The sequence below is a fragment of the Coregonus clupeaformis genome, chromosome 7, assembly GCF_020615455.1.
Source record: "Coregonus clupeaformis isolate EN_2021a chromosome 7, ASM2061545v1, whole genome shotgun sequence".
Taxonomy (NCBI): domain Eukaryota; kingdom Metazoa; phylum Chordata; class Actinopteri; order Salmoniformes; family Salmonidae; genus Coregonus; species Coregonus clupeaformis.
In genome coordinates this window covers 18,735,856-18,760,652 of record NC_059198.1, presented here as the reverse complement: position 1 = coordinate 18,760,652, position 24,797 = coordinate 18,735,856, and the positions used below count along the sequence as shown (strand labels likewise).

At 45.4% G+C, this 24,797-nt stretch overlaps 1 protein-coding gene across 1 annotated transcript in view; it reads right to left on the bottom strand.

Annotated features, from left to right (window-relative positions):
• plxdc2b (plexin domain containing 2b) overlaps nt 1–24,797 on the bottom strand; it is a 202,601-nt gene that overhangs the window by 55,445 nt on the left and 122,359 nt on the right. The window contains exons 8-10 of the mRNA XM_041881132.2: nt 18,101–18,196; nt 17,427–17,508; nt 5,369–5,429 (exon numbers count right to left, since the gene is read on the bottom strand). Coding sequence (XP_041737066.2) covers nt 5,369–5,429; nt 17,427–17,508; nt 18,101–18,196 — 239 coding nt within the window. The remainder of the gene's footprint in view (nt 1–5,368; nt 5,430–17,426; nt 17,509–18,100; nt 18,197–24,797) is intronic.

The window sequence follows — 24,797 nt, the reverse complement described above, 5'->3', positions numbered from 1 at the left end:
CAGATTGCTGATGGGATGCAGGTGCGGAAATCAAGAGAGCTCCCGCCTAGCAACGTTGCCCGGCAACCAGGCAGGGAGCGTTCCAGAACCCTCGGGAAACTGGAGATCCCGAGCAGAAAAACTAGTACCCAGACAGAAACCGACTCAGACTGCAGGGATCGTTACAGTACCCCCTCCGACGAACGCCACCGGGCGGACTCCCGGAGCGCCAGGATGGAGGCGGTAGAAGTCACGAATGAGGTCAGCATCTAGGATCTGTCGCCGCGGAATCCAACTCCTCTCCTCAGGACCATACCCCTCCCAGTCCACGAGATACTGGAAACCCCGGCCCCGCCGTCTGGAATCCATGATGCGTCGCACCGTGTAGGCAGGACCACCTCCGATCATCCGAGGAGGAGGAGGAGGAGGCGGAGGAGGCAACAGAGGACTGAGGAGAACAGGCTTGAGGCAGGAGACATGAAAGGTGGGATGGACTCTGAGCGTCCCTCGGTAGTTTGAGTCGAACTGCCACCGGATTGATCACCTTCTCCACCACAAACGGACCAATGAACTTCGGTAACAACTTCCTAGACTCAGTCCGTAAAGGAAGATCCCGTGTGGCCAACCAGACCCTATCTCCGATGGTATAGGTGGGAGCGGGGATCCGGCGACGATTCGCCTGGAGCTGATACCGGTCCGAAACTCTAAGGAGTGCCTTTCTGGCCCGATGCCAGGTCCGGTGGCAACGACGAATATGGGCCTGAACAGAGGGCACTGAGAGCTCCTTCTCCTGAGAAGGGAACAAGGGAGGTTGGTAGCCATACAGGCACTGGAAGGGCGACATCCCAGTGGCAGATGTAGGGGAGAGTATTGTGGGCATACTCAACCCAAGGCAACTGAGAGACCCAGGAGGTGGGGTTGGAGGAGACAAGGCAGCGTAGCGTGGATTCCATCTTCTGGTTGGCTCTCTCCGCCTGACCATTAGATTGGGGGGTGAAAACCAGATGTGAGGCTGACTGTAGCTCCAATGGCCAAACAGAAGGACTTCCAGACAGCAGAGGTAAACTGAGGGCCACGGTCGGAAACGATATCACTGGGCAAACCGTGGACCCTGAAAACCTCCCTAACCAGGATCTCGGACGTCTCCGAGGCAGAGGGAAGCTTGGCAATAGGCACAAAGTGGGCGAACTTGCTGAATCTGTCCACGATAGTCAGAACGACCGTGTTTCCCTCAGAAACGGGCAACCCAGTGACAAAGTCCAGGGGCCAGATGCGACCATGGTCGCGGGGAATAGGAAGGGGGTGAAGTAGTCCAGAGCTGGGCCGATTGGTACTCTTATTCTGCGCACACACTGGACAGGCAGCAACATAACCCCGAGTATCCTCGGCCATGGCAGGCCACCAAAAACGCTCTGCGAAGAAACGCCATCGTCCGAGCCACGCCAGGGTGACAAGCCATCTTGCTGGCGTGGGACCATTTGAGGACAGCAGGACGAACCGACTCAGGCACAAACAACCGACCGGGTGGACCGTTACCGGGACCGGGCTGCGTCCGAAGGGCCGCCATCACCTCCTCCTCAATCTTCCACCTAACAGCTCCCCACGACGCAGTTCCGGGGGAGAATTGTCTCGGTCTTGGACCCACTCTCCTCCGTCTTGGAGAACATCCGGGACAAGGCGTCCGCCTTGCCGTTCTTAGATCCAGGTCGGAACGTCAGGGAAAAATTGAATCGTCCGAAAAACAACGCCCACCTGGCCTGACGGGAGTTGGAGACGTCTAGCCGATTGCACGTAAGCAAGATTCTTGTGGTCAGTCCAGACAATAAACGGTTGCTCCGCCCCCTCCAACCAGTGGCGCCACTCCTCCAAGGCAAGTTTCACCGCGAGAAGCTCCCGGTTACCCACATCGTAATTCCTCTCCGCAGGCGAAAGGCGACGAGAGTAGTAGGCGCAGGGATGGAGTTTACTGTCCGTGGAGCATCGCTGCGACAGGATGGCGCCAACTCCCACATCAGACGCGTCCACTTCAACGACGAACTGACGGGCCGTGTCCGGCTGAGAGAGAATCGGTGCGTTGGTGAATCGCCTCTTCAAATCCAGAAACGCTCGATCCGCCTCCGGATTCCACTTGAAGGTCCTGATACTGGAAGTCAAGGCAGTTAACGGAGCGGCCACACGGCTGTAATCCCGGATGAATCTGCGGTAGAAATTCGCAAACCCCAAAAATCTCTGGAGCTGCAATCTCGTACCGGGCTGGGCCCATTCCAGAACCGCTCTAACCTTCTCCTGGTCCATCCTAATCTCTCCCCTGGAGATGATGTACCCGAGAAAGGATGTCGTGTGGGCGTGAAACTCGCACTTCTCGGCCTTCACGAACAGGCGATTCTCCAACAATCGCTGCAGAACCTGCCGGACATGCTGGACGTGGTCGGAAGGTTCCTTCGAGAAGATCAGAATGTCATCCAGGTAAACAAACACAAAGAGACCGATCATATCTCTCAGGACGTCGTTCACCATACTCTGGAATACCGCTGGAGCATTGGTCAGTCCAAACGGCATCACCTGATACTCGAAGTGACCCATCGGTGTATTGAAACCCGTCAACCACTCGTCCCCCTCTCTGATCCGGACCATGTGATACGCATTGCGTAGGTCTAGCTTGGTGAACACCGTAGCACCCTGTAAGGAGTCGAAGGCAGAACTCATCAAGGGCAGGGGATACTTGTTCTTGACCGTGATGTCATTCAACCCCCGATAATCAATACACGGTCGAAGAGAGCCATCCTTCTTACCCACAAAGAAGAATCCTGCCCCCAGGGGTGATGACGAGGGACGAACGAGACCAGCAGCTAGGGACTCCTTGATGTAGGTCTCCAAAGCCTCACGTTCAGGTCGGGAGATACTGTATAACCTTCCCTTGGGGTAGACAGCTCCAGGGAACAGGTTGATGGCACAATCATATGGTCGGTGGGGAGGGAGTGACAGAGCCTTCTGCTTACTGAACACTTCCCCCAAATCGTGATATGTCTCGGGAACCAGGGACAAATCTGGGGGTTTAGCCTCAATCACCTGACTGGGAACCGAATGGGGACAGGCAGTCTTGAGACAGTTAGCATGACAATCAAGGCTCCAACTCGTTACCTTGCCCGTCACCCAATCGAACGTGGGATTGTGTTCCTTCAGCCAGGGGTATCCAAGGACCAGAGGAACATGGGAAGACGGCAGAATGAAGAATGAAATCATCTCCGAATGATTCCCCGACAACAGCATCTTAACCGGTTCAGTCCTCATCGTGATACGTGCCAGACTACTGCCGTTCAGAGTGGTCGCTTCAATGGCTTCCGGCAATTGCTCCTTGGAAAGCCCCAGCTGTTCCACCAACTCGGCATCAAGAAAGCTTCCATCGGCACCTGAATCGAGCAAAGCGTTAATCGCTAAGCTCTGATTCCTGTTCATAAGGGTAGCCGGGAAACGGGGTCTGACAGAGGTATTGAGAGGTCGAAACTGGCTCGCTAAAAGTCCTCCCAACTTTAGCGAGCCACGCAGTTTGACGACCGCCGGGAACAGGTGGCGAGGTAATGTCCCGAACCACCACAGTAGAGGCAACAGTTAGTCCTACGTCTGAGTTGGCGTTCCTCCTTGGTTAACCCGTGCCGCCCTACTTGCATTGGTTCAGAATCGGGAGACAGGACCTCTCCACTAATCCTGTGTGGTGGACGATGATCGACGTATTCTGGTCCAATCCCCGACCCGACTGGAACCTGAGAAGCTGATCGATTGGACGGAACCCATTGCTTCTCCCTCCTTCGCTCTCGGACTCGATTATCCACCCGAATAGACAAGGCTACCAAGCTGTCCAGGTCACTAGGCTCCGGATAGGAGATCAACTCATCCTTGAGCTGCTCCGACAGACCCTGGTAAAAGGCCGCTTGCAGAGACTCCTCATTCCACCCACTCTCCACAGCCAACGTCTTGAACTCGATCACGAAGTCGGCCACGCTGCGAGTTCCTTGGTGAAGCGAAAACAGGCGCCTAGCTGCGTCCCTCCCTCGGACGGAATGGTCGAAGAGCTTCCTCATCTCGGCCGTGAACCCCTGGTATGAAGCCATGCAGGGGTCTTGTCGTTCCCAAACGGCTGAAGCCCACTCCAGCGCTCGACCACGCAGCAACTCAATCACAAAGGCTATCCTAGCCTTGTCTGTGGCATAAGAGTAGGGCTGTAGATCGAACACTAACCCACACTGCATAAGGAAAGAACGGCATCTTCCCAGCTCCCCCTCATATTTATCCGGCGTCGGAACCTTGGGCTCACGGAAGGACACAGCTCCAGAAGCGGCAGGCGAGATGGGTGAAACCGGTAGTGGATCCTCCACCGGAAACTTGCGCTGGTTCTGGACCTCCGTCAGACCCGGTAGAAAGGTTCCGAACTGCCAACGCGATCTCCTGTAGCTCCGTGCTATGATGGCCCAACATCTTCTCCTGATGGGTAATGGCATGGCGAACAGAGTCCAGGTCCGCTGGGTTCATTACTGGCCGGATCGTTCTGTCACGGTTTACTAAGCCAGAACCCAGAAGCAGACCAGGACAAGGTAAATTGAAACAAAGGTGAGTGTTTATTTAATAGATCCACGAGTGAGGCTGAATAATCCAGGGAACAGAGCGGGTGGCGTGGATGGGTTGTTGAGGGTGCAGTGGTAGGTCCAGTAATGGCTCGGCAGCCGCCGACCATCAGGCAGAGGTTGGGTGAAGGTTCCGGGTGAGTGACTGCAGATAGAACAAAACGGAGGTAAGTATACAGCAAGTCAAAAAGGTGCAAAACAATAAAACTAACGCTAGAAGTTCCAAGGCTGATACACGGACAAACATACTGTTCATGGCTAACGATCCGGCAGGGAATGGATGTTAGGACAGAGCCTAAGAAGGGTGATGATCAGGACCAGGTGTGCAGATTGCTGATGGGATGCAGGTGCGGAAATCAAGAGAGCTCCCGCCTAGCAACGTTGCCCGGCAACCAGGCAGGGAGCGTTCCAGAACCCTCGGAAACTGGAGATCCCGAGCAGAAAAACTAGTACCCAGACAGAAACCGACTCAGACTGCAGGGATCGTTACATGTGTGTGTGTGTGTGTGTGTGTGTGTGTGTGTGTGTGTGTGTGTGTGTGTGTGTGTGTGTGTGTGTGTGTGTGTGTGTAAGAGCAGAATATGTGAAAGGAGTAACTGGGTCATCCCTTTCCCCCTGCACATAATAGACCAGGGCATCCATCATCCTGGCAGCCACACACAAAAACATTACAGAAGATACACATGAATGCACATATTCCAGCATATCCCCACTCACTCACTATCCATATTAGAAAGCTAGTCATTTCCATCAGCCATGATGATATTCACCTCATCAGGACAGCTGTTATCCACCCAGTCCTGCCGATGGCGGTCGAACCCACTGGAACACCTGAAACCAGAAGAGACGATTGTCAGGAAGAGCTTAGGAACATGAACACAATACATGGATCACTAATGGGATAAACCACAATCAAAGATGGATTGAATAAATCTCTAAAAGTATTTAGTCATCCACCAATTGTGCAAGTTCTCCCACTTAAAAAGATGAGAGAGGCCTGTAATTTTCATCATAGGTACATATCAACTATGACAGACAAATTTAGAAAAGAAAATCCAGAAAACCACATTGTAGGATTTTTAATGAATTTATTTGCAAATTATGGTGGAAAATAAGTATTTGGTCACCTACAAACAAGCATGATTTCTGGCTCTCACAGACCTGTAACTTCTTCTTTAAGAGGCTCCTCTGTCCTCCACTCGTTACCTGTATTAATGGCACCTGTTTGAACTTGTTATCAGTATAAAAGACACCTGTCCACAACCTCAAACAGTCACACTCCAAACTCCACTATGGCCAAGACCAAAGAGCTGTCAAAGGACACCAGAAACACAATTGTAGACCTGCACCAGGCTGGGAAGACTGAATCTGCAATAGGTAAGCAGCTTGGTTTGAATAAATCAACGGTGGGAGCAATTATTAGGAAATGGAAGACATACAAGACCACTGATAATCTCCCTCGATCTGGGGCTCCACGCAAGATCTCACCCCGTGGGGTCAAAATGATCACAAGAACGGTGAGCAAAAATCCCAGAACCATACGGGGCGACCTAGTGAATGACCTGCAGAGAGCTAGGACCAAAGTAACAAAGCCTACCATCAGTAACACACTACGCCGCCAGGGACTCAAATCCTGCAGTGCCAGACGTGTCCCCCTGCTTAAGCCAGTACATGTCCAGGCCCGTCTGAAGTTTGCTAGAGTGCATTTGGATGATCCAGAAGAGGATTGGGAGAATGTCATATGGTCAGATGAAACCAAAATATAACTTTTTGGTAAAAACTCAATTCGTCGTGTTTGGAGGACAAAGAATGATGAGTTGCATCCAAAGAACACCATACCTACTGTGAAGCATGGGGGTGGAAACATCATGCTTTGGGGCTGTTTTTGTGCAAAGGGACCAGGACGACTGATCCGTGTAAAGGAAAGAATGAATGGGGCCATGTATCGTGAGATTTTGAGTGAAAACCTCCTTCCATCAGCAAGGGCATTGAAGATGAAATGTGGCTGGGTCTTTCAGCATGACAATGATCCCAAACACACTGCCCGGGCAACGAAGGAGTGGCTTCGAGAGAAGCATTTCAAGGTCCTGGAGTGGCCTAGCCAGTCTCCAGATCTCAACCCCATAGAAAATCTTTGGAAGGAGTTGAAAGTCCGTGTTGCCCAGCGACAGCCCCAAAACATCACTGCTCTAGAGGAGATCTGCATGGAGGAATGGACCAAAATACCAGCAACAGTGTGTGAAAACCTTGTGAAGACTTACAGAAAACGTTTGACCTATGTCATTGCCAACAAAGGGTATATAACAAAGTATTGAGAAACTTTTGTTATTGACCAAATACTTATTTTCCACCATCATTTGCAAATAAATTCATAAAAAATCCTACAATGTGATTTTCTGGATTTTTTTCCCTCATTTTGTCTGTCATAGTTGACGTGTACCTATGATGAAAATTACAGGCCTCTCTCATCTTTTTAAGTGGGAGAACTTGCACAATTGGTGGCTGACTAAAGTATTTGATACACTGCCAATTTTGCAGGTTTTCCTACTTACAAAGCATGCAGAGGTCTGTAATTCTTATCATAGGTACACTTCAACTGTGAGAGACGGAATCTAAAACAAAAATCCAGAAAATCACATTGTATGATTTTTAAGTAATTAATTTGCATTTTATTGCATGACATAAGTATTTGATCACCTACCAACCAGTAAGAAATTCGGCTCTCACAGACCTGTTAGTTTTTCTTTAAGAAGCCCTCCTGTTCTCCACTCATTACCTGTATTAACTGCACCTGTTTGAACTCGTTACCTGTATAAAAGACACCTGTCCACACACTCAATCAAACAGACTCCAACCTCTCCACAATGGCCAAGACCAGAGAGCAGTGTAAGGACTTCAGGGATACAATTGTACACCTGCACAAGGCTGGGATGGGCTACAGGACAATAGGTAAGCAGCTTGGTGAGAAGGCAACAACTGTTGGCGCAATTATTAGAAAATGGAAGAAGTTCAAGATGACGGTCAATCACCCTCGGTCTGGGGCTCCATGCAAGATCTCACCTCGTGGGGCATCAATGATCATGAGGAAGGTGAGGGATCAGCCCAGAACTACACGGCAGGACCTGGTCAATGACCTGAAGAGAGCTGGGACCACAGTCTCAAAGAAAACCATTAGTAACAAACTACACCGTCATGGATTAAAATCCTGCAGCGCACGCAAGGTCCCCCTGCTCAAGCCAGCGCATATCCAGGCCCGTCTGAAGTTTGCCAATGACATCTGGATGATCCAGAGGAGGAATGGGAGAAGGTCATGTGGTCTGATGAGACAAAAATAGAGCTTTTTGGTCTAAACTCCACTCGCCGTGTTTGGAGGAAGAAGAAGGATGAGTACAACCCCAAGAACACCATCCCAACCTTGAAGCATGGAGGTGGAAACATCATTCTTTGGGGATGCTTTTCTGCAAAGGGGACAGGACGACTGCACCGTATTGAGGGGAGGATGGATGGGGCCATGTATCGCGAGATCTTGGCCAACAACCTCCTTCCCTCAGTAAGAGCATTGAAGATGGGTCGTGTCTGGGTCTTCCAGCATGACAACGACCCGAAACACACAGCCAGGGCAACTAAGGAGTGGCTCCGTAAGAAGCATCTCAAGGTCCTGGAGTCTCCAGACCTGAACCCAATAGAAAATCTTTGGAGGGAGCTGAAAGTCCGTATTGCCCAGCGACAGCCCCGAAACCTGAAGGATCTGGAGAAGGTCTGTATGGAGGAGTGGGCCAAAATCCCTGCTGCAGTGTGTGCAAACCTGGTCAAGACCTACAAGAAACGTATGATCTCTGTAATTGCAAACAAAGGTTTATGTACCAAATATTAAGTTCTGCTTTTCTGATGTATCAAATACTTATGTCATGCAATAAAATGCAAATTAATTACTTAAAAATCATACAATGTGATTTTTTTGGGATTTTTGTTTTAGATTCCGTCTCTCACAGTTGAAGTGTACCTATGATAAAAATTACAGACCTCTACATGCTTTGTAAGTAGGAAAATCTGCAAAATCAGCAGTGTATCAAATAATTGTTCTCCCCACTGTACATGCCCGTCTGAAGTTTGCCAATGAACATCTGAATGATTCAGAGGAGAACTGGGTGCAAGTGTTGTGGTCAGATGAGACCAAAATGGAGCTCTTTGGCATCAACTCAACTCGCCGTGTTTGGAGGAGGAGGCGTGCTGCCTATGACCCCAAGAACACCATCCCCACCGTCAAACATGGAGGTGGAAACATTATGCTTTGGGGGTGTTTTTCTGCTAAGGGGACAGGACAACTTCACCGCATCAAAGGGACAATGGACAGGGCCATGTACCGTCAAATCTTGGGTGAGAACCCCCTTCCCTCAGCCAGGGCATTGAAAATGGGTCGTAGATGGGTATTCCAGCATGACAATGACCCAAAACACACGGCCAAGGCAACAAAGGAGTGGCTCAAGAAGAAGCACATTAAGGTCCTGGAGTGGCCTAGCCAGTCTCCAGACCTTAATCCCATAGAAAATCTGTGGAGGGAGCTGAAGGTTTGAGTTGCCAAACGTCAGGCTCAAAACCTTAATGACTTGGAGAAGATCTGCAAAGAGGAGTGGGACAAAATCCCTCCTGAGATGTGTGCAAACCTGGTTGCCAACTACAAGAAACGTCTGACCTCTGTGATTGCCAACAAGGGTTTTGCCACCAAGTACTAAGTCATGTTTTGCAGAGGGGTCAAATACTTATTTCCCTCATTAAAATGCAAATCAATTTATAACATTTTGGACATGCGTTTTTCTGGATTTTGTTGTTGTTATTCTGTCTCTCACTGTTCAAATAAACCTACCATTAAAATTATAGACTGATCATTTCTTTGTCAGTGGGCAAATGTACAAAATCAGCAGGGGATCAAATACTTTTTTCCCTCAAAAATGTATATAATATGTAATAATCCACTCAGCCCCCCCCCCCCCATTCTCTCAGTCTGGAGTCTGGGAGTCCAAAATAAGTTCAAAGGGGGAACAGGCCATGATTATTAGAATATGGGGGGGATTTGTGAAGAGGAAGTTCACTGGGTCAAATTGTCCAGAGTACAGTGGTTGGTGGAGGGGGTGAGGCGGAATGGGAAGAGGGAGAGAGGGGTGAAGTGGATGAGGGGGAATGGGTAATGCCTGTGTGATGCCTCCCAGCCTGAGGCGACGCATAAACTGTGGGCTAGCCTTTGATCGAGGGCAACTGCTCATTCTTCCTCTTGTTCACAGATCATAATGAGTGTGAGTGAAGATACTGACCCCCAGGCGAACCCTCATATCTCCCCCCTCCCTATCCCTCTGTCTTTTATTCTCTTCTCTTTCTTTCTTCCTGACATTAGAATGTAACATTCACTTAATTTTGAGGGACATTTTCTTGCTTTGACACAGAGGGATCTCTCTCTCTCTCTCTCTCTCTCTCTCTCTCTCTCTCTCTCTCTCTCTCTCTCTCTCTCTCTCTCTCTCTCTCTCTCTCTCTCTCTCTCTCTCTCTCTCTCTCTCTCTCTCTCTCTCTCTCTCTCTCTCTCTCTCTCAGGTGGTAAACAAACGCTAAACCAATGTCATGCACCTCACAAACACCTGCCCTCTATGACCCACTAACAATCCACCCGTCTATTTCTCTACACAATTATAATGGCTGGAATGCAATATGGGACGGTATGGTTTCCATGTGTTTGATCCCGTTTCATTTATTCCATTCCAGCCGCTACAATCGTCCTCGGATATCTCCGCCCACTAGCCACCACTACAGACAGGCCATATTAACCTCAATTCTCCATCCTTATTCCCATCAAGTCCTATAACTCCCATTAACCCTGGTGGATGTGGTAATGCTCTCCGTGTGGAAGAAGAAGAGGAGTCCATTCCCATCTCCCTCTGCTGTCTAATCAGCCCACACTGCCCGGATTTCACTGTATTGTTGCCAGAAAGATTCCACCTCATCTGTCCAATCAGCTGAGACAGATTCCTCCAGTTAATCCACCTCTTTTCTCTTCCGTTTTCGTGGGAGAAGCGGAGGGAGAGAGGGAGAGAGACGGAGACAGGCCAAGGATATTACTGCAACACACGTCTGACCAGTCCCTCCGGATCCTTTCTCATTGAGGTTTTACCTCAATGCCATCCAACATCCCAAATGGCACCCTATTCCACTATGGGCCCAGGTCAAAAGTAGTGCACTATATAGGGAATAGGGTGCCATTTGGAACGCATCACAGACCTTCCTTCCAACGTCCACTCAGCCACCACACTGCTAATTATAAATGGGTTGAGCTGCCTCATTTGAATATAAATGAATACATATGGAAGTAGGTTTCTGTTCGGTCTTCTTGTTTTCACCTCCCTCTTTCATGGCAGAGAGGATGCATTTCTTTATTGGGTTTAAAAGACTCATTGGTCTCGGTTACATTGCGGGTGCATTCACAGATATTTAGTCTATCTTATACCCATGGGCCATATTTATTGACATTATATGGATTTACTACGAGAGGTTTGAGGGTTACTAAAGCTCACTGGGTCTACATAGCGAACGTTAAGCTTATCAGTGTTTAGGAATGGTGAAACCATGATTACACTCTTGGCACTACACTCACTCTATCTTCACACACATGCAATGTGATTCAATGAAATACACAGAGTGACCGCAACTTATTCAAGCGCAAGATCTCTTTGATCTTTGATGTGGCGGCAGTCATTTCGATAGTACATTCATGATGCACACCAGCTGTGTGTTTGAGTAAACAAATCCCGAAACGATCGTCTCTTTCTCACCAAATTAGTGCTCGGCAGTATTGGCAACCATGGCCAGTCGCTGGTCCATAGGGATGCCTTGTATGCTTTATTAGCTCCAACCTGCTTTTAATTGTCCAACCCAGCCCAGCGCCCAGCTTGCATCCCTCAGAGGGACCCAATGAGCTGATCTAGCCTGAAACACATGGGAGAGCAGGTACCTAACGAGCAGGTTCTTACGCATCCCAGAGAGAGAGAGGGCGTTAGGTAGAGAGAGGTAGAGAGAGAAAGGTCGAGTGAGAGAGCGGTAGAGAGGTAGAGAGAGAGAGGTAGAGAGAGAGAGGTAGAGAGAGAGAGGTAAAGAGAGAGCGAGAGAGAGGTAGAGAGAGGTAGAGGAGAGAGAGGTAGAGAGAGAGATTACATGGTACTAAACAGGCCTATAGATAGAGTGCAAACAGTACAGAAATCTACCAAAAAGCAATTAGTAGCCAAAAAATATAATTTGATAATGATTGCAAAAATCTAAGAAAGTAATTGTGAAATATATCTAATCAAAAACACAGAGAACGAGACAACAAAAATATACGCCTTCAATATGGGGAAACACTGACGCAAAAAAAACACACCCTAAGAACAAAAAAGGAACAGCACATTAGAAATCAGCTGGATGTAATTGAGGAATCCATAGAATCAAACCACTTCTGGAAGAATTTGAATAAATTAAACAAACCTCATCATGAGGAATTGGCTATCCAAAATGGGGATATGTGGAGAAATCACTTTGAAAACCTCTACAGCAATGTAACAAAGAGCCCAGAACAACAATATATACAATAAAAATGACAAATCCTTGAAACAGCATATCATAATCCTGTGGATACCCCAATTACAGAATAATAATTATTGGAAAAACTATGCACTCTCCAACCCAAAATGGCCTGTTGTGCTGATGGTATTTTAAATGAATGGTACCACAAATTCAAATTGGCTATACTCAAACTCTTCAACATTATCCTCACTGCAGGTATTTCCCCCGATATTTGGAACCAAGGATTGATCACACCAATCTATAAAAATTGAGACAAATTTGACCCAAATAATTAGAGGAATTTGCGTTAATAGCAACTTGGGGAAAATTCTCTGCAGTATCACAAACAGCAGAATACGTCATTTCCTTGATGAACACAACATCCTGAGCAGAAGTCAGATTTGATTTTTCTTTTTTATTATCGTACAACAGACCACATTTACACCCTCCACACTCTAATTGACAAACAAGTAAACCAAAACAAAGGCGAAATCTACTCGTGTTTTGTAGACTTCAATAAAGCATTTGATTCAATTTGTCACAATGGTATTTTTTATAAACTAATAGAAAGTGGTATTGGAGGGAAAACATATGATGTTATTAAATCAATGTACACAAAAAACAAATGTGCTGTTAAAAAATTGGCAACAAGCAAACAGACTTCTTCTCTCAGGGACGTGGACTGAAACAGGGCTGCTCAATAAGTCCAACACTATTTACATCTACATTAATGAATTGGCAAAAACAGTAGAAGAATCTGCAGCACCTGGTCTCACCAGACACAACACTGAAATCAAGTGTCTGCTGTACGCAAATGACCTGGTGCTGCTGTCTCCCACTAAGGAGGGGTTACAGCAGCATCTAGATCATCTGCACAGGTTCTGTCAGGCCTAGGCTCTGACAGTTAACCTAAAAGGCCAGAATATAATGATATTCCAAAAAAGGTCTGGAAATCAGGATCACAATTATAAATTATATTTGGACACAGTTCTATTAGAACACACCAAAAACTACACGTATCTAGGACTAAATATCAGCAGCACAGGTAGCTTTCACATGGCTGTGAACGAGCTGAGAGACAAAGCAAGAAGAGCATTCTATGCCATTAAAAGGAACATTAAAATCGAAATTCCAATTAGAATCTGGCTAAACATTTTCCAATCAGTTATAGAACCAATTGCTCTATATGGCAGCAAAGTATGGGGTCCACACTCTAATAATGAATTCACCAAATGGGACAAACATCCAATCGAAATACTGCATGCAGAGTTTTGCAAGACTGTTTTGCAAGTGCAAAGAAAAACTCAAAATAATGCATATAGAGCAGAATTGGGCCAATACCCCCTCCTTATTCGAATAGAAAAAAAGAGCCATCAAATTTTACAACCATCTAAAATCAAGTGACGCCGAAACATTCCATCACACAGCTCTACAATGTCAAGAGATTAAACAAGAGAAGAGTCCCTTCAGCCAGCTGGTTCTGAGGCTCAGTTCATTAACCCAAACCAACCCCATAGAGCCTCAGGACAGCACTCAGAACATCTGGCCCAACCAAATCATCACAAAGCAAAAATAAAAATATATCACCTATTGGAAAGACACCACCAAAAATCAAATTAAACTTCAATGCTATTTGGCTCTAAACAGACAGTACATGGTGGCAGACTATCTGACCACTGTGACTGATAGAAAACTGAGGAAAACACTGACTAGGTACAGACTCAGTGAGCACAATCTGGCTATAGAGACTGGTCATCACAGGTAAACCTGGCTGCCCAGAGAGGACAGGCTGTGCTGACTCTGCTCCAGGGGAGAGGTAGAGACAGAGCTGCATTTCCTATTGCACTGTGACAAATACTCAGACCTAAGAGAATCTTTCTTTCCCAAAATTATCATTCAGTACAAAGAATTTGAAACTATAAAAAATGAAGAAAGAATCTCATATTTATTGGGTGAAAAGCCAAAATATGTGTCCTCCTGCCAAAACCTGAGGGACAGCCAGTGAAAAGTGCATTGTAATGTCAAGAATATTTCCCATTTAGTTTAGTTTTGGCTTTCATACCATGTCATGTGGCTTCTCAGTCAGGTTGAGACTGGCCTACTACTATTGCTTTAAATGTATTATTATTCTCATTAATATTGTTGTTGTAGTTGCTGCTAATGGTAATCCCATTTACACTACTATTATTATTATTGCTGTTGGTCCTACCATTTTTATTATATGTATACTTTGACAATGTAAGTAATTTAACTTGCCATGCCAATAAAGTATTTTGAATTGAATTGAATTGAAAGAGAGGTAGAGAGAGAGAGAGGTAAAGAGAGAGGGAGAGAGGTAGAGAGAGAGGTAGAGAGAGAGGTAGAGAGAGAGAGAGAGAGAGAGAGAGAGAGAGAGAGAGAGAGAGAGAGAGAGAGAGAGAGAGAGAGAGAGAGAGAGAGAGAGAGAGAGAGAGAGAGAGAGAGAGAGAGAGAGAGAGAGAGAGAGAGAGAGCGGGTTCATTACGGCCGTTCTCTTAAATCACAAGCGTCTTTCTTTCATTAACCTACTGCCCAACAATGCTGCAATGCATTTCAATTGGCTTGTTTAAACTGTGCATTCATTCGCCTTTTCAAAGGAAGTTTGTTGTTGAAGGATACAAAGGACGGAGCGAGCCCTAACAGTGTGATGCAGCACGCATACGTCTATATCTCATTAAAACGCAGCGTAATTAGATCATTATAATTCAGGCGTATATTGTCATCGCAGCTCTAATAAACTGCTGATGTGATGCACATAAAGAGCGTTCAGTTGGATGCACAGGGGGTAGAAGTAGTCTTCTTCTGGTGGGTACAGAATACAGATACATTGTCAGCTGTGATCCTGTATGGCTAAATTGGTAGAGCATTGTGCTTGCAATGCCAGGATTATTGGTTTGATTCCCAAAGCCACCAATATGTCAAATATATGCACACATGATTGTATTATTATTATATTAGTTGGATGGAGAGAGGAGACAGAGGAGAGGAAAAGGCTAAACCCTGACCTTTAGTGACCTCACAAGTCCCAGTGGCCCCGGTGTGTGTACGGCACATCTCCTAAATCGCGCATCGTCACTCTCTGAATAAATGATTGATCTAAAATAACAATGGGGTCGTTTCATAATGGATGCTTAGGCCACTAAAAGGCTTCCTATCTCCTTTAGCCTTGCAAAAGTATTCATCCCCCTTGGCATCTTTCCTATTTTGTTGCATTACAACCTGTAATTTAAAATGATTTTTATTTGGATTTCATGTAATGGACATACACAAAATAGTCCAAATTGGTGAAGTGAAAAAAATAACTTGTTTAAAAAAATTATAATAAATAAATAACGGAAAGGTGGTGCGTGCATATGTATTCACCCCCTTTGCTATGAAGCCCATAAATAAGATCTGGTGCAACCAATTACCTTCAGAAGTCACATAATTAGTTAAATAAAGTCCACCTGTGTGCAATCTAAGTGTCACATGATCTGTCACATGATCTCATTATATATACACCTGTTCTGAAAGGTCCCAGAGTCTGCAACACCACTAAGCAAGGGGCACCACCAAGCAAGAGGCACCATGAAGACCAAGGATCTCTCCAAACAGGTCAGGGACAAAGTTGTGGAGAAGTACAGATAATGGGTTGGGTTATAAATAAATATCAGAAACTTTGAACATCCCACGGAGTACCATTAAATCCATTATGAAAAAATGGAAACAAACAAACCTGCCAAGAGAGGGCCGCCCACCAAAACTCACGGACCAGGCAAGGAGGGCATTAATCAGAGAGGCAACAAAGAGACCAAAGATAACCCTGAAGGAGCTGCAAAGCTCCACAGCGGAGATTGGAGTATCTGTCCATAGGACCACTTTAAGCCGTACACTCCACAGAGCTGGGCTTTATGGAAGACTGGCCAGAAAAAAGACATTGCTTAAAGAAACAAATAAGCAAACACGTTTGGTGTTCGCCAAAAGGCGTGTGGGAGACTCCCCAAACACACGGAAGAAGGTACTATGGTCAGATGAGGTAAAATTGAGCTTTTTGGCCATCAAGGAAAAAATCCATTTTAATTCCAGCTTGTAAGGCAACAAAATAGGAAAAATGCCAAGGGGGTTGAATACTTTCGCAAGCCACTGTAGTACACTACTTTTTACCAGTGTCCATAGGGGAATAGTAGGCTGCCATTTGGGACGCGACCAAAGTGTAGAGACATAGGAGGAGGGGAGTAATAGTAGTCAAATCATCTCCGCTAAGTCCAACAGACATTTTCCAAGAACTGAGGGCCGAAACCTTTCAGTGCACTTGATAACTAATGGCTTGTAACTTGGACTTTTACAAACCTCTAATGGATAACAACATGCCTGGAACACATTCTCGGCTTTATAATTAATTTATGCTTCCCTGTCTTCTGAACCCAAACGCTGCGATCCAACGCTAAAACAATGCTCCAACAACACTCCAACAACTCTGTCCAAACCTCCATCATTCACATCTTACAACAGGCAGGTAATATCCCATCTGTCCAATAACATTCTACACTGTCCCAAATATTTACCTTTTTGTGAGAGGGTGTGAAAGATAGAAAGACAAATGGTCAAGGGGAAGGGGGAGAGAAAGGAGAGAGAGAGAGTAGGTGTGAGAGAGCGGCTGTCTCGATTTCATGAGTAATGGGTCGAATCTCATGCTTTTCTCTCCCTCTGTTGTTCATTCCTTCCCTGCCTTTCCTTTGCACGCCATCAAGAAGGAAAAACAACTGAGCATCACCAGAACTCACTGGCTCCCTCCCAAATTGCACTTATTCCCTATTTATATAGGGCACAACTTTTGACAAGCGTCCAGGGCGCTGTTAAAAGGAGTGCACTATACAGGGAATAGGGTGCCATTTGGCACACAAACACTGAGCAGTGGGAATAGGGAAGAATCAGACTCCAGACTCCATGTCAATACATACACCTCACACTCAATAGCTAGCTAACATATCATAGTTACTGAGTGACTGGAACTAATAGCAACAGTTAAAGGAGGGAGAAGAAGGATAGAGGGACTGAGCGAGCGATGGAAATGGAGGGGAGAATAAACAGAAAGGTAGAGTGTTGGATGAAAAAGATAAAAAGATGGTCTGCGTCCCAAATGGCTCCCTATTCGCTATATAGTGCACTACTTTTGACCAGAGCATATTGGTAGTAGGGTACCATTTGGGATGTAGACAAAGACATAAGGGGTATAGAGGGGTGTCTGACCTGCGAAGGCGGTGGCACCAGCTGCAGTTGAAGTTGATCTGGGAGGAGATGCAGCTGCTACAGCTGGTGAACTGGAGACATGCTGTGGAGGGAACAGGATACACACGTTACAACACACACACACACACGTCACAACACACATGTTACAATTTACACACAAACGTTACAACACACACACTACAACACACACGTCATAACACACACATCACAACACACACATTACAATACACACACGTAACAACACACACGTCTACTGATCAGTCAAAACTCAATGTAGAAATCTATATGTAGATTGCTAGATTGTTGTAGTTGATCATGCAAAACAATGTATTAAGCATTTCAGAATAGAAGGCTAAACTGATCGTAAATTAGCACACCAACTCTGAGACGCTTGATACATTCATGCCCAGTGTCAAAACACCAACATAGAAATCCATATGTGGATAGCTAGAATGTTGTAGTTTGCTAAATGCAAAACAGATGTTTCTAAAAGATAGGAGTTTTGACTCACAGGTGTCCCTGAAATTATGGGATACAGTCTGACATCTATTAACTCTAGCTCTGTTTCACCTATGACTTTATCTAGAACCTAGACTAGTTCATGGGGGCCTACTTGTGTTGTCATTATCATATATCATATCATGAACCAAGTCTATCAAAGGAATCCATCTTACTCGGTAGAGGCATCATCTCCACTGCCGTGGAGTTGGTGATTTTGGTCTTCGTAAGCTCCACACGATGGTACTCATAGATCGTTCTCCTACGAACATCTGGATGGAGTAAGCGAGAGAGAAAGGTAAAGAGAGGGAGGGAAGGAAGGAAAGAGAGAGAGAAAGAAAAAAGGTCACAAATCTTCCTCTGAGAGCTGAAACTAGGACAAGTGGTTCCCGAAGAAGAGAGCGAGAGAGAACAGAGAGGCAGAATCAGGCCATAAGGGAAGAGAGAAGAGCATTTCTTTAGTTTTATCTCTCTCACTCTCTCTCTAACAGAAAGCCTGCCACTTGGCAAAGGGGTGGGCAGCAATGTCCCATTAGAGGTGATATCAGAGTCCCTGTTGAAAGCCCCCAGTTCTTCCAGGCAACGTCCCAAACCATATTCCCTATATAGTGCACTACGTTTGACCAGGGCCCATAGGGTCAAACGTAGTGCACTATGCAAGGAATAGGGTGTCATTTGGGACGCAGTGACCAAGATAATCTGCTGCAGCAGTCACCAGGACCACGCTAGGTAAGATGGAGAGTTTGATTTGATCCATCATTAACTCTCAGTAGTCCCTCCCTGGACCATATAACGCCCTCCCTAAGATGCTTTTTCAATCTTAGTGTAAAACGGCCCACTTGGTTTTGCAGTCCATGCATCTCCCCCCGGCACTGCACTAAACTATGCACAGAGAGAAAGGATTATAATATTATATATTATACTGTAAATCCTAATTAAATTCAAATTAAAAGGCATAGCTCTGCCATTGTAATCTCATAAATGTAAAAGATTGCTACAGTAGTTAATTCCTTAATTCTAGTGATTTTCCTGGTGTGGTTAAATCCTTAATTCAAGTTAATGTGACTGAAATTCCTGGAATACAATGGGACGTTTATGTACACCAGTGAGAATAATTATTTAATGTAGCCCATATGACATTGTTCGACACATTACATTTTCTATAATACACGCATTTGCTTGAGCAACGAGCTAGAAAATTGAAATTCAATAAACAGTGCCATGGCTGTGGAACATATACAGCAATGAGTTTGACTGCTAGCGAGCCCCATTCATCATAAACACTTATTGTATACACTCATACTGCTTGGATGAGTTTTGATCTTAGAACAAAGCCATTTATCCTGTTGTGTGCTTCTGTGGATCCAGATACAGCAGGGGCAGACTGGGACCAGAAATCATCCCTGGCATTTAAAAAAAAAAAATCTCGAGGCCCCCACACCAGCTCAGTTGTTCCATGAGGCCCCCATTATTAGCCTGATAATAGTGCTGAGCGATTAACCAAAATGTCTGTTACTTTTCGTTTTTTAAACAACTATTTCAATTCAATTATTTGAATTGCATTTCATTCTGGGTTTTTCTGTGAGTTCAATGCTCAGTTTCTGTAGAGATAAATCAGATCAAGCCCAAACTGTGCGATGTAGTAGGGAGTTGTAGTTTCCAACAGGCCAATATTCTACATAGTTTAGCGCCGTAAATGTGGTAATTAACTACAATGACCATAATCAATTGCGCGCCTGCTTACTTGTCCGGTCTGTGTAGAGCAGACATGGAGACCTCATTGATGGAGACCGAGAGAAGAGAGAATGTGCAAGAGGGATAGAGAGCAGTTGCTTGCGACGTATCTCTACCTGAAAATACATGATCTAAGTGATTGATAGTTGGTATTCAGCAGTCATAAAAGTATGCCTTATTTACTTTGAAGAACTACTAAAATTGTGATTTTGCAGACAGCATAGGCAGCAGCTCTATTGAGACGAGATTATGACTTGGAATGAAATAATAAAGTAATCAAATAAAACAAATATTTTATTAAAGTAAAGTAATGTAAATAAATGATGGTTAATATGTGATAAGCAGCAATGGACAGTCACTACCATAATGGGACGTTTATTCATTGTTTTATTCTGCGTTGTTACAGCATTCAACTCACATTTAATGTTTTATTTATTTTTACCGAAAACGTGATGTAATATTTTAATAATCAAACCGAAACTGAACCAACCTCAAAAAGCACCAATCGCTCACCACTACCTGATAATGATCATTTTGCGGGGGAAAAAAGTCAGACAGGCCCACTGGGCTAAGAATGGTACAACCCATCTGGCATTTGCCTGAAATGCCAGATGACCAGTCTGCCCCTGAGATACTAAAACCACTAAATCCAAGAGAGATCTCTTGTCACTAACAGATACCTGAAAGATCAGGGGAGAGCTTTTTCTTACACACTGGAAACACTATGTGTGCATCCCAAATAGCACCCTATTCCCTTATAGTGCACTACTTTTGGGGCCCATAAGCAGTGGAGTAGTGGAGAGTAAATGCACGTAAACGCTATTCATGCATTTATGTGCTTTTTTATTTTGCACAAGCGTTTACCCACCTATTTGCAGAAAAATGCATTGAAAGTATAGGGAACGTTACTTTACTCACCGCTAATGGTGATCAGCGTTTACCCACCTATTTGTTTTACCACTACATCACTGCCCATAAGGCTCTGGTCAAAAGCATTGCATTATATTGAGAATAGGGTGCCACTTGAGACTCTTATCCAGAGCGACTTACAGTTTAGTGAGTGCATACATTATTATTATTATTATTATTAATTTTTTACTGGCCCCCCGTGGGAATCAAACCCACAAACCCACAACCCTGGCGTTGCAAACGCCATGCTCTACCAACTGAGCTACATCCCTGCCGGCCATTCCCTCTCCTACCCTGGACGACGCTGGGCCAATTGTGCGCCGCCCCATGGGTCTCCCAGTCGCGGCCGGCTACGACAGAGCCTGGATTCGAACCAGGATCTCTAGTGGCACAGCTATCATTGCGATGCAGCTGTACAGTATCAGCTGACTTGACCCTGAAACACATCCCACCCACCATCTGCCCTCCCCTATGGCTGGCTTCCTCTAGCCCCAGGCAGTAAGATGATCAAGTCCAATGATAGCATTGAGGGGCCAGAGGAGGGGGGAGGTCTCTCTCTCGCTGCCTGCCTAGGGGTGCTGCTCTGTGGGCAGACTAGCCAGACTCGGTCGCCTGGCTCGGGTTTCCTCAGGAGGTGGATGAGTCTGGGGGTGTAGGGTGAAGTTGCTCTCAGACACTGATCTTGGCAGCCAGGTCACCTGTGATACAAGTGAGTATTCGACATCCATCCATGTCTGAGGACGTTGGGAGATGACGTGGAAACCGGCCACTAGTGACAACAGTGAGCGCTGTTACCTTCAAGTAGGTTTCAGTTTTGCTAGGGCGTAAGCATCTGCCTCTGATTCCAAAGGTTGCAAGTTCAATTCCAGCAATGGAATGTTGTTTTTGAGGTTTTCGTTTTAAGCCTATCCCAAAACTTAACCCTTACCTTGACCATTCGGAGTTCATGCCTAAACTTAACCTTAAACACTTTAAAATGTTACGTTTACAACAACTTTTAAATTTGACGTTTGAGAAACATGGATGAATGTCTAATTCTGACGAGACTGTGAGAGCTAGTTGGATCTTGGGTCAGTTTTGCATTTTCCCTCTACTAGTGAAGGTTAGGATTAGGGAGGGGAAGCTGATCCTAGATCTGCACCTATGGGAAACTACACCCCGGAGCGGGTCTGGGAGGTAGGAAGATTTCACTCACAGCAATTACAGTCTCAGCCTGAGCATCAAAAGTGGTAATGAGGATTTAGCTGCCCTGCTCCAATACCATCAAACAAAAGGAGCTTTGTAGAAGTGTGTCATCAATTATGCACACAAGGGTCAATTAGGCCATAATCTAATTAAAAGCACACTCGTGCAAAATTATGCACTGGCCCAATCAATATCTCACCAGATAGAAAATACAATGGAAAATAGGCTACTGGTCTGGTCTGGTACACATCTAAGAATACCAGCCAAGGAAAATATTTCTTATTCATTCACCCCTGAAGGTTGGATGAGAATCAAAGGAAATGTGATGTGGAGACCTTGTGCAATGAGTTCAAAGTCAATGAAGGAATAAGGGAATCTAAATTCTGAATAGGGCTTAATTTGCCAGTAGCCTGTGTACAGTACCTGTGCCACAGGCACTGTAAGTCGCTCTGTATAAGAGCGTCTGCTAAATGACTAAAATGTAAGTGTAAAATGAGTCCAACTCTGCTGGGAGGATAAATAGGATAGATACGCGGGCAGATTTTCAATACTCACACTGTTCCAACAGGACTGTGATAATAATAATACAAATGACTGGGTAGAACAGAATATCACATAGGACCCTGACTGTGAGGTTATCTCCTTATTGCTATTCCCAATGGGGTATAAAAGCTATAATTCCATGCCAGTGTATTTCCTGCCATCAAGATAACAATCATGTGGCTTTCATATCACCAACTCATTAGTTTCAGAATCCTTACCGCCACACGGCAAGCTCACTTGCCTTGAGCAAATTACTTCCATTATCCCCTCCCCGAAAATCGTTGCAATCACCCCAAAATAGCCTGTTTATTGGACATGGAAATTATGCAATATCACAATATGAATGGATATGATGAATACACACAAGGATGTCAAGCTGACCTCCTCCTCTGCCTGTATAATAATGAGGTGAGCTAATCCTGGGCCTGCTATTGTAGTACAGCTACCGCAGTGAATTAGCATAAGAATAAACTCAGACAGGTATTAAAAGGACCGAGGCGCTTCTGGTTTTGATAACCTCACCAGAATAATGCATGAGGGTGACTTGGAGTCTGGCTGTCCGTGTGTCTGGCTGCCCAGCCCGGAGGTGGCTAAATAAAAGCCTGGGTTTAAAGCTTTTAACACAGGAAGACCAGCGGGCCTCCAGGCCTCTAGCACCTGACCTGGTAATTATCTCGCCTGTCCACAGGATGCCGGCAAATCCTCCCCCTGCTGCTGCCAGTGCAGCACAGGCCAGGCCCAAACGCCATGGCCTGGAAATAGCTAGCTAGCAGAGTAAAATGTTTCATTTCACAACTTGAGCGTGAACGTGGCTAAAGGAGTGGGTTAGAGGAAGCCTCTCCGGCTGTGCTAGCTGTGTGTGCTCAGGCTGGTAATTGGCAACAGAAACACTTATTGACTCGACATGAGTTCCCTCCTGTATACTGAACACTCAGCCCTTCAGCTGCCTGGTCTCTTCCCAAATGGCACCCTATACCCTATAAAGTGCACTACTTTTGACCACAGCCCATTCAAGTAGTGCACTACATAAAGGAATTGGTACGCAACCTATGCTACGCTCTGATGCTTGGAGCTTAAAGCCACTAAGCAATTTTACATTTTACATTTTAGTCATTTAGCAGACGCTCTTATCCAGAGCGACTTACAGTTAGTGAGTGCATACATTTTTTTCATACTGGTCCCAATCACTCTAGTCTAAATACATAACCATATTAGAATACGAGAGATAACTTCAAATACCATTTTCATGTACAGTCGCTAACACTACAAGTATCAGCAAAAGTGTCTAAAAGAACAACCGGTCCTTAAAAGGTTGATCTACATTTCAAAATACATTATTTTCTTCCAGGAGAATGAAAAATTAGTTCCATGCAGCTGTAGGGATTGGGATTACACAGCAGGAAATCAGATCAAAGTAGTCCAGCCATCTGACACAGTGAGTTTCAGAGCTGGGAGGAACCCTGGGCCAGTGCAATCAATACGGCAGAAGGATCCATTCTACCTGCTGTCCAGGGGACCAGACCAGGGTGTGTGTGTGTTTTTTCAAGATTGTTAGGGCTTTTACTGATGTCTCATATCCATATGAATCAAATCACATTTTATTCATCACAAGCAACAGGTGTGGACTAAAAGTGAAATACTTACGGGCCCTTCCCAACAATGCAGAGAGAAAGAAAATAGAGAAATAATAGAAAAGTAAAACACGTAAAAATAAAAGTAATATTAGCTACACAAGGATTAATGATAACTTGGATATATACAATGGGTACCAGTACCGAGGCGATGTGCAGGGGTACGAGGTAATTGAGGTCCTAGATGAAAGGGAGCTCGGCCCCAGTGATGTACTGGGCCGTACGCACTACCCTCTGTATCGCCTTGCGGTCGGATGCCGAGCAGTTGCCATACCAAGCGGTAATGCAGCCAGTCAAGATGTGCAGAGCACTGCACAGCATAACATGTTAACAAACCTGTAGCTAACATTGCTACTGTATATCCTGAAATGGGTGCATTGGCTACATGCGTTGCCTACTAAACAGCAGCGGCTGAGCCACATTAAGAGAGAGAGAGAGAGAGCGAGAGAGAGAGAGAGAGAGAGAGAGAGAGAGAGAGAGAGAGAGAGAGAGAGAGAGATTGTCCTGCCCTTTTGACCGACAGAAGACCCAAGATGCTAATCCTGACCTTTCTCTCCAGACAGACAGACAGACACGGGTGTCTGCCCTCTGCCCAAATATTACCTTCTCCATGCTCACCCACCAACCTGCCTTTCCCTCTCCTCTCTAGACATATCACATTCGCCACCATTCACTAGGTATATGAAATATATTATCAAATGTATGTTTTCCAGGACATTTTCTGGTCCTTCATCTTCTCATTAACTAGTATGTTTTTATTATAATACAGTATATAATTATCATGATATTACACTTCCAAAGGACAGGCTTCTCAGATCCTAAACCAATAGTTTACTTCAGAGGGAGTACAGTACTACTGTTTGGGCTGTAT